This window comes from Mytilus edulis, chromosome 1, assembly GCF_963676685.1.
Source record: "Mytilus edulis chromosome 1, xbMytEdul2.2, whole genome shotgun sequence".
In the NCBI taxonomy this organism is placed as follows: Eukaryota; Metazoa; Mollusca; class Bivalvia; order Mytilida; family Mytilidae; genus Mytilus; species Mytilus edulis.
In genome coordinates, this window is record NC_092344.1 from 107489602 (window position 1) to 107503509 (window position 13908).

The 13908-nt window shown below is 31.9% G+C and overlaps 2 protein-coding genes across 5 annotated transcripts in view; one reads left to right on the top strand and one right to left on the bottom strand.

Annotated features, from left to right (window-relative positions):
* Positions 1-13908, top strand: part of LOC139517322 (uncharacterized) — a 204817-nt gene that overhangs the window by 14604 nt on the left and 176305 nt on the right. The gene's annotated exons all lie outside the window — the stretch shown is intronic.
* The window catches only part of LOC139517268 (serine/threonine-protein phosphatase 6 regulatory ankyrin repeat subunit B-like), a 71273-nt gene continuing 64488 nt past the window's right edge, over positions 7124-13908 (bottom strand). For all 4 annotated transcript variants that reach the window (XM_071308157.1, XM_071308165.1, XM_071308182.1 and 1 more), the window contains exons 27-29: positions 11538-12906; positions 10314-10466; positions 7124-7652 (exon numbers count right to left, since the gene is read on the bottom strand). In XM_071308157.1, coding sequence (XP_071164258.1) covers positions 7501-7652; positions 10314-10466; positions 11538-12906 — 1674 coding nt within the window. In that variant the 3' untranslated portion in view covers positions 7124-7500. The remainder of the gene's footprint in view (positions 7653-10313; positions 10467-11537; positions 12907-13908) is intronic.

Here is a 13908-nt window from a genome sequence, read left to right on the forward strand (position 1 = left end):
TGCACCGGGTATCCAATTAACACCCATTTTGCAATCTTATAGGTTTTTCTTAGAAACTATAAACAGAAAGGGATATCTGTGAGAAATTGAGTGTAATCTACGTTTTAACTCGAGACTTATAATAACCTGTCGATATACAACATAGCCGTTTTGTGTATCGTGCATAAGGACAAATGATAAAATTACGAATTATTTAGTCAGTTAGGAAATTACACTAAAGATAAATCATTACAACACACATTTTTAGAAATTATTTACGATGATATTATATTAGTTTCCTAGAAAAATTACTTAGTAGTCAGAAGAAATTCCAAGTACCTGTAAAACTGAAACATGACTATTACAAATATGTTTGAAACAGTATCTGAGAGAGCTTTATTTTATATGGGTTTTTTTCTTCTTTTTTTGGGGTGGGGGGGGGGGGGGGTGGGGGAGGAAAACAGATATATACTGTTTTAAGGATTATCAATCGAATTTTCTAAGTTGGACAAATTAATAGCGTTTCTTTCACTTTAGCAATTCTTTATCCAAGGTTGTGGTCTGATTTTGTAAGTATCTCATTATGATATGAATACGACATGAATATCAATGACATGGTCTTTTTATGAATTCCTGTTACAACACTTTGAATTTTTCGAAAAACTAAGGATTTTCTTATCCCAGGAATAGATTACCTTAGCCGTTATTGGCACAATTTTTCGGAATTTTTGGGTCATCAATGCTCTTCAACTTTGTACTTGTTTGGCTTAGTTAGTAACTATTTTGATCTAAGCGTCACTGAGTATTATGTAGACGAAACGCGCGTCTGGGGTATTACATTAGAATTATGGTACCTTTGATAACTAGTAAATAAATTATATTCATTACGAGAGGTTTCGTGGTTAAGGTTACTGCATACGGGAAAATATCGACGAATGAGTGTACGCAAGACGATATCTCACTATCTATACATTTATGCATACTTTGAAGAAATTAGGGAGTTTCTTGAACAGGCAAGTTCACGGACACTTGTTTTATAGTAAAACTTAGCCATTCAAGTACATGAAACATGTTCATTTTTTTTATATGACTTTTTAAATTCATTGCTGCTGTACATGTTGCCCGGCTTTGGCTATACGTTTTTGTTCAATTTGGTTTATAGCTCTTCATCCTTTCATAAGCTTTTGATTTTCAAAAAATTTGGCCTCGAGCACCACAGAAGAAAACATTGATTGTCGAAATGCGTATCAGGTGTAGAAAAAAATGGTTCCGTTTATGTTATTAATGTTTTATTCCGATAAACTACCAATACGGATATGTCATCATAGATTAACGTAAATGACAAATTAGTTAAATTACTAGTATTCAAATTCAGCCTTTCATACTTTTTCCAGATTATATGTAATGGACTCAGTACAGTTATAGTAATTTTTTTTCATCAGGTTGGTGGTACCAGTTGTGTGCTAAGAGATTTAATAATAAAACTATATGTAAAACTCTGAATTCTCTGGAGCAACATTTCTATCTTAATATGCCACATTTTCTTTAAGAATATACACCAAAGACTTTTGTCCAAATTCAAAATATAGTTTCAAGGTCTTTACTACTTATGTAGCAAGAATCTTGCAATCTGATTAGTTTACTTCTGTTGGATATATTAAAGGAACCCAATTAAAAAGGGTTGATTGTCAATCAACATCATCAATATATCTAAATGTGAAATGAATTGGTCTGACTTCTTTAAAATTCTTGTTTTGACATGTGTCCGAAGGAACTTCGACTAATATGAAAATGAGAAGAGGTCGGCAAGGAGAGGCGCACAGTTCGTTCCAAAATGATAGTCCACAATTTTTGAAACAGTATACCTCCAATTTCAACAAATATGGTGTTAATAAGAAACTTTAGCATACTGGTCGCTTGTTTCTCGGTGTAACATGTTTTACCTTTTTGTTCACTATAAACAAAATATGCCAAATGTTATCCCAAAACAAAACAGATTTAGAGTATGTCTTTATTCTTATAAAAAGCGGGATATCCTATCTCAATTTTAAACATAATATAAGCAGGGTATCGCCTTAACTTAATACCGTCATTCATTTAAAATTATTGTATAATAGATTGCTATATAAGACCATACTGATGTCTACAATAGACAGAGATGTTCTGGATACTAAAATGTTGGTCTACAAAGTTATTCGTGTGGTTTCAGTTATACCCTTCTTCTTGGCAGGTGAAATAGAAGTAACGTTACAAGAGGATAGTAATGGATACATCACATGTATTGGTTACCCCTTTATATCCCGGATTCCCAGGAGTACCTAGTATCTGTCACCTCCAGAGTCAAAAATCAAAGATCAGGATATTTCGCAGAGGGATAAGAGAAAGACAGATAGCTAGACTGAAACACTATATCCATGTACAGATAGCTTGAATATAACATACATGCCACTATTATGGCGTTGCAAGTTTATATTCGACTTATTAGTTTGAATGTCCTTTAAGTATCTTTCGCCTCTCACTCAAAATCATGATTCTATTTGTCGTCAGATACAATATATCGTTGATTGTTATTAGATGTTAGCATTTTCTTAATGAGGATCTCAATTGATGAGTCTTTTGTAGACGAAACGCGCGTCTGGCGTATATACTAAATTTAGTCCTGGTATCTATGATGAGTTTATTTGATAAGCTTATAAACTATTCAATCATTTGAAACTTTAATTTTGACATTTGATAAAGGATTTCCGTTTTGAATTTTCATTGGAGTTCGGTATTTTTTGTTTTTTAATTGTCTATTGTTCAGTTGGACACATTACCACAAGCACTTGTCTCAGAAAAAAATGTTATGTAAAGGTATACAAGGGGGGGGGGGGGGATCTGAGAGAAGTGTCTGTGCGCATTTCGTAATATTCGGTGACGCAAATAAGAGTTAACTCATAACATATTTTGCCAGTGCAATTGGACTTCGAGCCATTCTGGGAACAGTATATCAGACATGTTCCTGAGCCAGCGAAGTTCGACAGTTATTATTTTATTTTTGTTTTTTATTTATTAGCAAGCATTTATCTATAACTTAGTGATAGTGCAGAAATGAGTAAACCGTTACAAATCCATGGAGTGTTAAATGCCTGGAAAAACATTAGTCACACGACGGTTGCCACATGTGGAGCAGGGTCTGCTTACCCTTCCGGAGCACCCCTAGTTTTGGGTGGGGTTCGTGTAGCTTATTCTTTAGTGTTCTATGTTGTGTCATGTGTTCTATTGTCAGTCTGTCTGTCTTCTTTTATTTTTAGCCAGGCGTTATCAATTATTTCCATTTATGAGTTTGACTGTCCCTCTGGTATCTTTCGTCCCTTTTTAAATCCGAGTTGAGGAGAAAAGATGAGGATAATATAACATACAGTATCCTTTTTCTGTGCTATAAGACATTTCGTGTATCTAAACATCACCGGTCAATAATAATATTGTTAAGATTATTTGAGACAAACAGTTTAAAAAATGTTTCTTTTGAAGATAATTGATGCTTTTATTATTTAGAATACATAATGGCTATGAACTTCGAACAGATGTGATCGATCCCATTATTACACAACTCCAAAAATAAGCTCACCAGCCCAGTGGTCAGCAATTCTGTGTTGACTTGAGTTATCATTGATATGTTCATAAGTATAAACTAACGGATTACAAAACTTTTAATTTTTGAAAAACTAAGGCTTTTCTACCTCAGGAATAGATTACCTCCTAGGCTTTTCTACCTCAGGAATAGACTACCTTAGCTGTATTTGGCAAAACTTTTAGGAATGTTTGGTCCTCAATGCTCTTCAACTGTTTTGTACTATATTTGACCTTTTAAAGTTTTTTTCGACATGTCACTGATGAGTCTATTTTAGATTAAATGCGAGTCTGGCGTAAATATAAACTTTTGATCCTGGTATATATGATGAGTTTATTTGCAACCACTGGGTCGATGCCACTGCTGGTGGATATTTATTTCCTCGAGAGTATCACCAGCCCAGTAGTCAGCACTTCTGTGTTGACTTGAGGTATCATTGATATGTTCATAATTATAAATTAACTGTTAACAAAACTTTAAATTTTTTAAATAGTAAGGCTTTTTTAGACGAAACATGTGTCTGGTGTAAATATAAAATTTTGATCCTGGTATCTATGATGAGTTTATTATTAAGCAAGAATCATACTTTCCGATTTTATGGAAGTTCTCTTCTATTTGTTTAGGAAGGACGTGTGTCTAATAAGCAATGTCATAAAGCCAAACAAGTACAAAGTTGAAGAGCATTGAGGATCCAAAATTCCAAAAAGTTTTGCCAAATACGGCTAAGGTTATCTATGCCTGGGATAAGAAAATCCTTAGTTTTGATGGCCCTGATTCAGGATACCTGTTTGGTTTTAGTCATCTTATTGACTTTATTATGGAGATAAAAAAGAAAGTTTAAAATAAGATGAAATATAAAAGTCTGAATGGCGACATGCCAGACAACCAGATATGTTATTATTAAGAGTCAATCAGTCTTGCTGGATGTTCTGCAGAAAAGCAGTATTTGTTTAATAAAATGTTTGCACTTTGGCAAAGGACAAAATAGTATTAAAATCAATTGTATTTTATAACAATCTCTAATTTTAGTCCTGATGCTTAAATAATTCATTCCAATTTTGGGGTTTGAATCATACTCTTTTCGTTGGTTACAAGTATGGGAATGACAGACAATAGTCTGGAATAAAGCAAAATCGTGACTATTTGACTAACATATGCTTACTAATACCATCGAGTACAACCATCATTCAAAAGTTTATTTAGACGGTATTTTTTTACATTATTTAAATACTCATTGCCAGAAAGTTGTCTTGAACAAGTAGGTTGTTTTAGCCAAACTTATTTTGTTATTCACCAATTTCCTAAAATCTGAAATATCTCTATAGTATCATAGTATAAAATACCTCTATAGTATCACCGCCAAGTTGTATTATTCAGACTTATCAAAAGGTCACATTTTTGGAAAGCCTTTCTTTTGAAACTTACAAAAATTTCGATTATCAATGACTGTAATAATTTCTCCTTTGAATTTACAGTTAACCCTTACATGCAACTCGTCCTTAAATGTAGTGTTAACAAAACAAATGACATTCTTAACAAACCGCAAACTCAATTGGAAATAATTGTATTGTGTCTTTCAAATACAAGTTAATAAGGATGTTCTTCAATGTCATAGTTTACAAAAAAGTGTAAAATTTGCAATATTGGGCAAAAACTCTTTTCAACAATGTAAATATGTATGACTATAAAAAAGAAGATGTGGTATGATTGATAAAGACAAACTCTCCTCAAGAGATCAAATGACACAGAAATTAACAACTGTAGGTCACTGTACGGCCTTCAACATTGAGCAAAGCCTATCCTAACATGTTTAAAACATAATATATATGATCAGAATGATAGATGACCAGATAAGGGTTTTCTGCAGTATACACAGGGAAGAAGGGTATAGAAAGACAATGTTTGTAAACAATTTATTGCACATTAGTATACATATAAAATTATTACATTAAAGTTGTCATTTTAGATAGAAATATGAAAAGTAATTTTGACATTTTATAGGCATAAACAAAAACTTTGTCTTCAATAATTTTAAACAATTTATTGTACATTAGTATACATATAAAATTGTAACATTAAAGTTGTCATTTTAGATAGAAATATGAAAAGTAATTTTGACATTTTATAGGCATAAACAAAAACTTTGTCTTCAATAATTTTAAACAATTTATTGTACATTAGTATACATATAAAATTATTACATTAAAGTTATCATTTGAAATAGAAAATATGAAAAGTAATTTTGACATTTTAAAGGCATAAACATTTTTGTCTTTAATAATTTTTGACCAATCTAATAATTATCAAATAGTTTTTTTCATATGATAATCTTATTTATGTTGAACATTGACACAAAAAGTTGAAAGATAAGATTTCCATGTAAAATAAGTTCTAATGGAATTTGAGTTATCCCCCTTAATATAGATAACAATTTTCCATTTTAAAATGTTGATAAAGACGATGTTTCCTGTCGAGAAAATATAGTATTCGGACATTTACTGTTCCTTATGTCTTTTTTTTTTTTTAAATTAAACAAATTTTATTGCATCTGTTCCTTATGTCTAAATACTTTGATAAACAAGATCTTTTCAGACATTACATTTTAAAATTTGCTTCAGGGAATATAAACCTGGTAAAATTTTCTTCATAATATTGATTGATTGTTGGTTGCTTAATGTCAAGTGTTCTTGATAATAAAAGGCTATATGTCAATAATGGAGGTAATATATTATCATTGAACTTCCATGAAAATCTAAAAACCTTTATCTATAGTGTGTTTTACAGTGAGTTGACTATGGGTGTTACTGAAAAACTTTACCTATAGCTCAACCTGTTTTTTAAATTGTTGATTGATTGTTGGTTGCTAAATGACCAGCGTTCTTGATAATAAAAGGCTATATGTCAATAATGGAGGTAATATATTATCATTGAACTTCCATGAAAATCTAAAAACTTTTATCTATAGTGTGTTTTACAGTGAGTTGACTATGGGTGTTACTGAAAAACTTTACCTATAGCTCAACCTGTTTTTTAAATTGTTGATTGATTGTTGGTTGCTAAATGACCAGCGTTCTTGATAATAAAAGGCTATATGTCAGTAATGGAGGTAATATATTATCATTGAACTTCCATGAAAATCTAAAAACTTCTATCTATAGTGAGTTTTAAATGATTCATTTTTGGCTATTCATCTATATTGATTGTTTTAAATTGAGAGTTTCATTAAACATTAATAATTTAAGGAGGCTTGAGGGTACAAAAATTACAAACTTTTTTTGTTTCATTATAAATTTTATTTAATACACTAGTAATTGTTACTTTAGGATATGATACAAAAATCAACCAAAATAATCGATTCGTTTTGGCCCCAGATGACTTTTAAAATGTTCATATCATTGTAAAAGCTCCAAATTATCTCCCTTTGGTGCAAAAAAGCTTCTCCCATTAGTTTGAAAACAAAAAAGTGCTTTTACAAAAGTGTATGCTTCTTTCAAAGGCAGATTGTGATCATAAATGAACGGTGACCCCATGTTTTTATTTTATTTTTCTATTAAGTTTATGACAAAGTCCATTTATAGAAAAAAAATAGCACAATCCTATATTTAAAAAAAAAATGATTTATACCCGCAAGCCCCCTTAAGTGCAAATGAATGAAAATATAATTATATTTGATATCACAAAATCTACATGATAACACATTACACGAAGATACAATGAATTTTGCTTAATATCAATTACATGTAAACATTTTGTTTCTTTCCAAGTGAGCTGGAAAGTGTATATCTTGACTTTTGTGTATGCCACAATACATAGTTTGATATGAGTAAATAATCCACATAAGAAAAACATGAAATTAACAGTATAACAGATCACAGACTTGTTTGATTATCACCAACTCAATCCTGTATTCACTCCATATGTAAATTGCTGTTCTCATTGCCTCCCATGTCCTGGTTCTCAAATCCTTGCATAGAGTGATATCTCTGTACAACCATCAGCCAGTCAACAACATCTTCTATTCTCTGGGGACCATGGTGACCAGTTACACGTAAAAACCCATCTTTAATAGCAATATTTAAATTTTGAGATAAGTTTTTATCACACCAAGTTACTTAATTATGACGTTAAAATATTTGTATCATACTTCCATAAAAATAGCAAATAAGTAAAAACTGCTCATTTTATCTTAGAAATGTCTTCCTTTACTTATACATTATGCAAAATAACCATTTCACAGCTCCTGGCTCATAACTTTTTATTAACAGTGTGATTCCTTTACATAAAGGCACTTGTCTATCTTTGAGAACATTACCTAGATGTCCATTTTTAATAATTTGTATTTTTTGCTGAATCATTTAGAGTGTCCTGACATCTCTCTTAGTCATTCTGTCAGAATATCACCTTTTTTATGTCTGGTAAAAATGTGTTTCTGCATTCTATTTCTGAAACTAAGATTCAGGGTTCCCAAGTATAACCTTAGCATGTTATTAATAATTTGTCTTTACTGTCAAAATGTAACTCAATGGACTTTAAATCAAAGCCTTAAAGGCTGTAAAAGCAATTGCTGCCATGTTAATGTTTGGGGACTTTTATTTTTCATCCACATATATACAAGAATTAAACCTGACATGAGTGTTGTCTAGTTAAAAGTAAGAAGGTTTTAACTTTATATAAATAAAAGACTTTAGCAGAGTCATTTTTAATATGTTTTATATTTCACAAGGAGACAACACGTTTACCAGGCTAAAGTTGGGGTCAAATATACATGTGCTGAAACATATAACTCAAAAAGAAATCATCATGGATTATCCCCTGGTAGTGTTTGTAACTTCCTTGGCAATAATTTCCTTTATTGATTTAATTTTAACAATTTTCATTATTAATTTATATTTAACCATTAACACAAATGATTAAGTTAAAACACTTCAACTTTCCAGACGCAAATGTTAAAAAACGGGAAAGAAATAAAATATCTTACAAGACATAAACATGTAAAGAATAAATGTATATTTCAGCTTAATAAAAATATTTTCATAATGTTACTTTGTCATCATTTTTAAAACTAAGTTCCAAACATTATTGCTCAGTTGATATGTGTCCTTCTGATGCGGTACGAGCACAGGCACTTGTTTCTATCCATAGGAAGGTCGATTATCCATATAAATAGTTTTATATGGATAGTCGACCTTCCTATGGATAGAAACAAGTGCATGTGGGTACGAGATAACTACAATTCTCATGCAATCCCGAAAAGGGGGGTCATCACAGACAAACATGACATTAAATCGTTATCACTGAACTAGTATATATATTGTATAGGGGCCAGCTGAAGGACGCCTCCGGGTGCGGGAATTTTTCGCTGCATTGAAGACCTGTTGGTGACCTTAATTCTGCTGTTGTATGTTTTTCTATGGTCGGGTTGTTGTCTCTTTGACAAATTCCCCATTTCCATTCTCAATTTTATTATACGAACAAGAACAAACAGCTCTACGTTGCTTTGATATTTATCAATTTTCAGGAACCATTGCGAAAAATTATCTTCAATATTTCGAAAACATGTGAAATAAAATTGCTAACACGGTGGACCGTCGAGTGTCAACAAACGTAGTAGACTTGTTCACTGAAAAGACGAGGATAATGGTTTCATCTGACATTTGTTATGCAAACCCAGTTTTGATCATGATATTTAAAAAGACGTACTTTTTTTCAATCTATGTATTAATAAACTAGAAAATTCCAAATTGTAAATATCTCTTCATCTGGACCGACTTGGCATCTACTACGTTTGGACGGGTCCATTTCATTAGTAAGGTGATCGATAAATATTACGGAGTTTTGACAGAAAAGGAAAACGAACTTATTGTTATGTGTTTTCAACAAGGGTTTCGTTCCGCTAAATTATTTGCGCAAATAAAGTTTGTCTATTTTTAGATTACAGGTAATAATTTGACACTACGCATTAACCTGTGTAGTGATTTTGATTTTACGATAAATGTATGAATGAACGATAATTTTTTGAATGAACAAGAGCACCTGACCTCTTAAAGAAACACAAATTAAACATAAAAAACCGTATTTATTAGGAGATAATTCAGTTAAATTTTCAATACTAGATCAACAACTGAAATGAATCCATATTTTGTTGAAACATCGTACGAACGGCGGAAAACGGAATCGCATTTATAAAAATGTACTTTTTTTCACTCGGACTTCTATGTTATTTGATAGTCAAACGGTTGACCCTTTAAATACAAAAATATATCTACAAGAACATATTCTGAAACTTCTTAAATCCACTAACTTTTTTTTAAAGTTTCAAGCTATGTATTGCATTAGAAAACATACATAGGTGTTAAAGAATGACTGACCAGGAGCCTGTTTAACAAAATACTATGGCTTGATCTGGGCGGAGTCTCTGATCTGGGTCACAAAGATGGCCATACGCGACGGCATAAAAGCAATTGCTTTAAAAAATGATCACAGTTCAAACTATGTTGGACAGATGTCTTTCAATAAATGATATTATAGACCAAATGTAAGTAATCTACTATTTACATTAATTAAAAAAACATAAAAACTTAATATATGAAAAGCCATTATTATCTTTTTCAGGATTATGGTATTTCAGTTTCACACAGAAACCAGTCTTGTTTGCTATGCCCAAGGCTGTAGTGAACATAAACTCTGTATAATAAAAATCCAATTGCATATTGTTTCTTACCTTCAGGAGCTACCTGTGTGTTCCGTCTGACAACATTTCTCAACCAACCGACAGAGTTTTGTGCCAGAAGGTCAACAGATCGTGAATCAGACAAGGCGTCATTGTCATCTTCATCATTTACATAGTCCTTAGCTTGTGCAGAACACAACTTCCCTGAAAAAAACAAATAAAAAAATGAGATTGTGTTACACCAAAAGTATAGTTAATACAAGTATAAAGCTAAATTTTGTCTTGTATCAGATGTATCTACTGAACGTCTTATGTGCAATTTGCTGTTACAGAATCTAATGCATTATGGGTAATAATTTTTGAGTTTACAACAAAACATTGTGATTGGTTATAAAATGTCCTAACCAATGGGAATTAAACCAATGATGTGAGGTTACTTTCATTTTGGTGTACGAAAAATGAAATTACCCATAGTCCTTTAAATTTTAAACAGCTAACTCTGTTGTTAGAGAGGATGACAAATTGGCTGAAAACAGAACAATCTGGTGAATTGAGATTCATATAGTAAACAGCACACACACTTTCTTGTATTTTTTAATGATGTAAAATAAAGATAGGATCACAAACTTCGTTTTCAAGGTATACTTCATTCAGCAATGTTCTAGATGATAAAATATCACATAGCGTTGAAATAAGTGTAAATTCATACCATTGTAAGCCATAAAAAGCTTCCCTCTATCAAACAGGTTGCAAATTTGTCAATACATCAAAAATGAAGTGGTTGATAAAAGTTGTATGTAAAACTAACCAAAATCTGTGACATAGCCAATTTACTGTTTTGTTTTTTTTTACCTTAACATTGGAATTAATAAGGAGTTTAATTGACAATTTCATTCATATTGACTTAATTGTAGACTTTGTGAGGCTCATCTTTTTGGCTGTTTAAAGTTTCAGTCTATCTATTATAGCTTTTAAAATTGTAGGTAAAAACACTTAATTTGGTAAAAAATCATCATAAAAAGGTAATAACTCCTGTAGTCAACTGACGACTTTGGTCATTTGAACTTATTTCTAGATTTTATTTGCAAATCAGTTTTGCAACAGTTATTCTATCTATCTGCTATATTTTTCACTTAAACTGCAAAACATGAGTTAACCTTATAATTCAAGGAAAGATTTTACAGTTTAAAGTTTCTCTTTATTCATTACACTTGTCAAGATTACAATCCCAAAACACACAAAAAGTGGGGAAAATGACATAAGGATAGTTTTTACCTTTGTATTTACATGCCATTCGGCAATATGCAAATATCTTTGTAAACAAATTTAATGGAGCTGGTGTTGCTGATGTCTTGTTCATGTTTCTTATTAGTTTGGCTCGTCCAAACTTCCATTCTGTATCTGACTGTTGCTGTATTCTCTGATATGTATCGGACATCATAGCAATTAACAAGTTTATTAGAACAATAAGTGTGACCATCATGTAGGTTCCAAAGACAATTTTGGCCAGTGTGGTCACCCATGCTGGATTACGATAAAGTGTTGGCAATGCATCTGGATCCACTAATCCAAATAACGAGAAAAATAACAGTTCAAATGTATCGATTGGCGTCATGTAAGTAACAGGTTCTCCATTACCTAACCCGTTACCAAGAGATGGATCTGGATCTCTAGGAGCATATACTGGTTGATATATGGCTGACAAATGTAACGTGAATCCTAACATAAATATCAGTAATATGACAAGAAATCGTGTTAAGTCTTTCAACAAGTCTCTGATAATAATGGCCCACGGTCCAAATAAATGATGAAATGATAAGAAGTCCAGTAACTGTACAAAACTCATTAATAATGCCCAAGCTAAGATTTGATTTCTTATGTATAGTAATATTAGCCTGTCGTCATATGGAAATGCAAAAGCAATTACATGAATGAATATTCCAATTGCACTAACGGCTATGGATATGACCTTAAGCCATCCAAGTCCTCCTCTATCACCAGGATTTGTTAGTTCTGACACTAGCAAACCTGATAACCAAGCTAATAGTAACCACTCATACCAGTGTGGTATTAGTGATGCTGATTGATATATTGGCGTCAATGGATACACTACTGTCAGTGAAAACAAAAACATTAAATATAAATGTGACACTAGGTACGCCATGAATTTGATTATAGGAATTTTGTTATATTTTTGTCTTAAAGGTAATGATACTATTAACCACACTAAAGGTATAAACAAAAATACTAAAAATAACATCACAATTTTCCATGTCGTCCATTTCAAATTACCCATCCAAACATCTGATAAATATTTCTGAACTGACGGATGGGAAACTACTTCTTTCTGCTCATTTTCAATCAACACATCTAAAAATGAAGTTCCATGATTATCAACTGATTTGAGAATTTGTCCTGCACTGTTAGAACTAGCAGCTATTGCAGTCAACTCAGTAGCCATGTTTTCACAGTAGTCCCCAGCAACCAGCAGGTCACGTGACCTCTCCTTTTCTTTACTTGCCAGTAGACGGAAGCTACTTGACATTTTGGCAGCAGTGTCAACTGGAGCAGGTGAAAGTAATATGAACTCTTTCAGACACTTGTTCTTCGTCAACTTCCCACAAACCATTAGGTCAAAAACAAACTAAAATATAAATCATTGCTTCATGCATCAATTAAGTATTCAAGAAGGTCTGTCTGGTAAGAGGACTTTGGGGAAAAGGTCACGAAAGCTTGAAGTTAGCAATTCCCCTTATAAAAGACAACTGGACAGATTAATACATTTAGTTAAATATTTGATTTAAAAAGGCTTATAAAACAAAATATTTTGCACATAATGCATTTATGATTCTAAGGCTTTCTTTTTTCACTCTTTATTTTTTTTCCCGCATTTCAGATACCTATTGTTTAAAAGAGAAATTATTCCAATTAATTCTAACAATTCAAATGAATATATGGATAATAAACTGTTATCACAGAGATATGTCTCGCCTTTTTGTAATTTTTATTATACAAATGTTGAAATCAATATTCAAAGTCAATGAACCATGACTGAGTTACATGGCTAAACAATCTCCATGTAAATGAGATGTGCCAATGCTAATACAACTGCATACCAAATACCATTGACTTATAAGTCTTTCCCAAACATAAATACAAACATTAACTTGTAGTAAACTATGTAAAAGTTTCAAAGTCAATGAACCATAAAGAGGGGGTGAGTCTATATAATCTCCATGGAAATGGTACTTGCAGATGCCAATAAATTTTCATACCAAATAACATTGACAGTTCATCTTAAACTGATCTACTGGTAATCACACACTAATACATGTAAACTAAGATAAGTTTCAAAGTCATTAGACTGTGACTGAGAAGCGAGGCAAAATATTCTCCATGAAAATAATATGTGCTAATGCTTATACAACTAAATATCAATTAACAATGGCCTACCACTAATGGTTCCCCTTGAACTGACCTAATAACAAACTTATACATGATAACTAAGAAAAATTTTCAAAGTCAATAGACCATGACTAAGGGGGCGGAGCCAAAATATCTCCATGGAAATGAGATATGCCAATGCTTATACAATTGCATACTGAATATCATTGACCTACCACTTGTGGTTCACCATAAACTGATC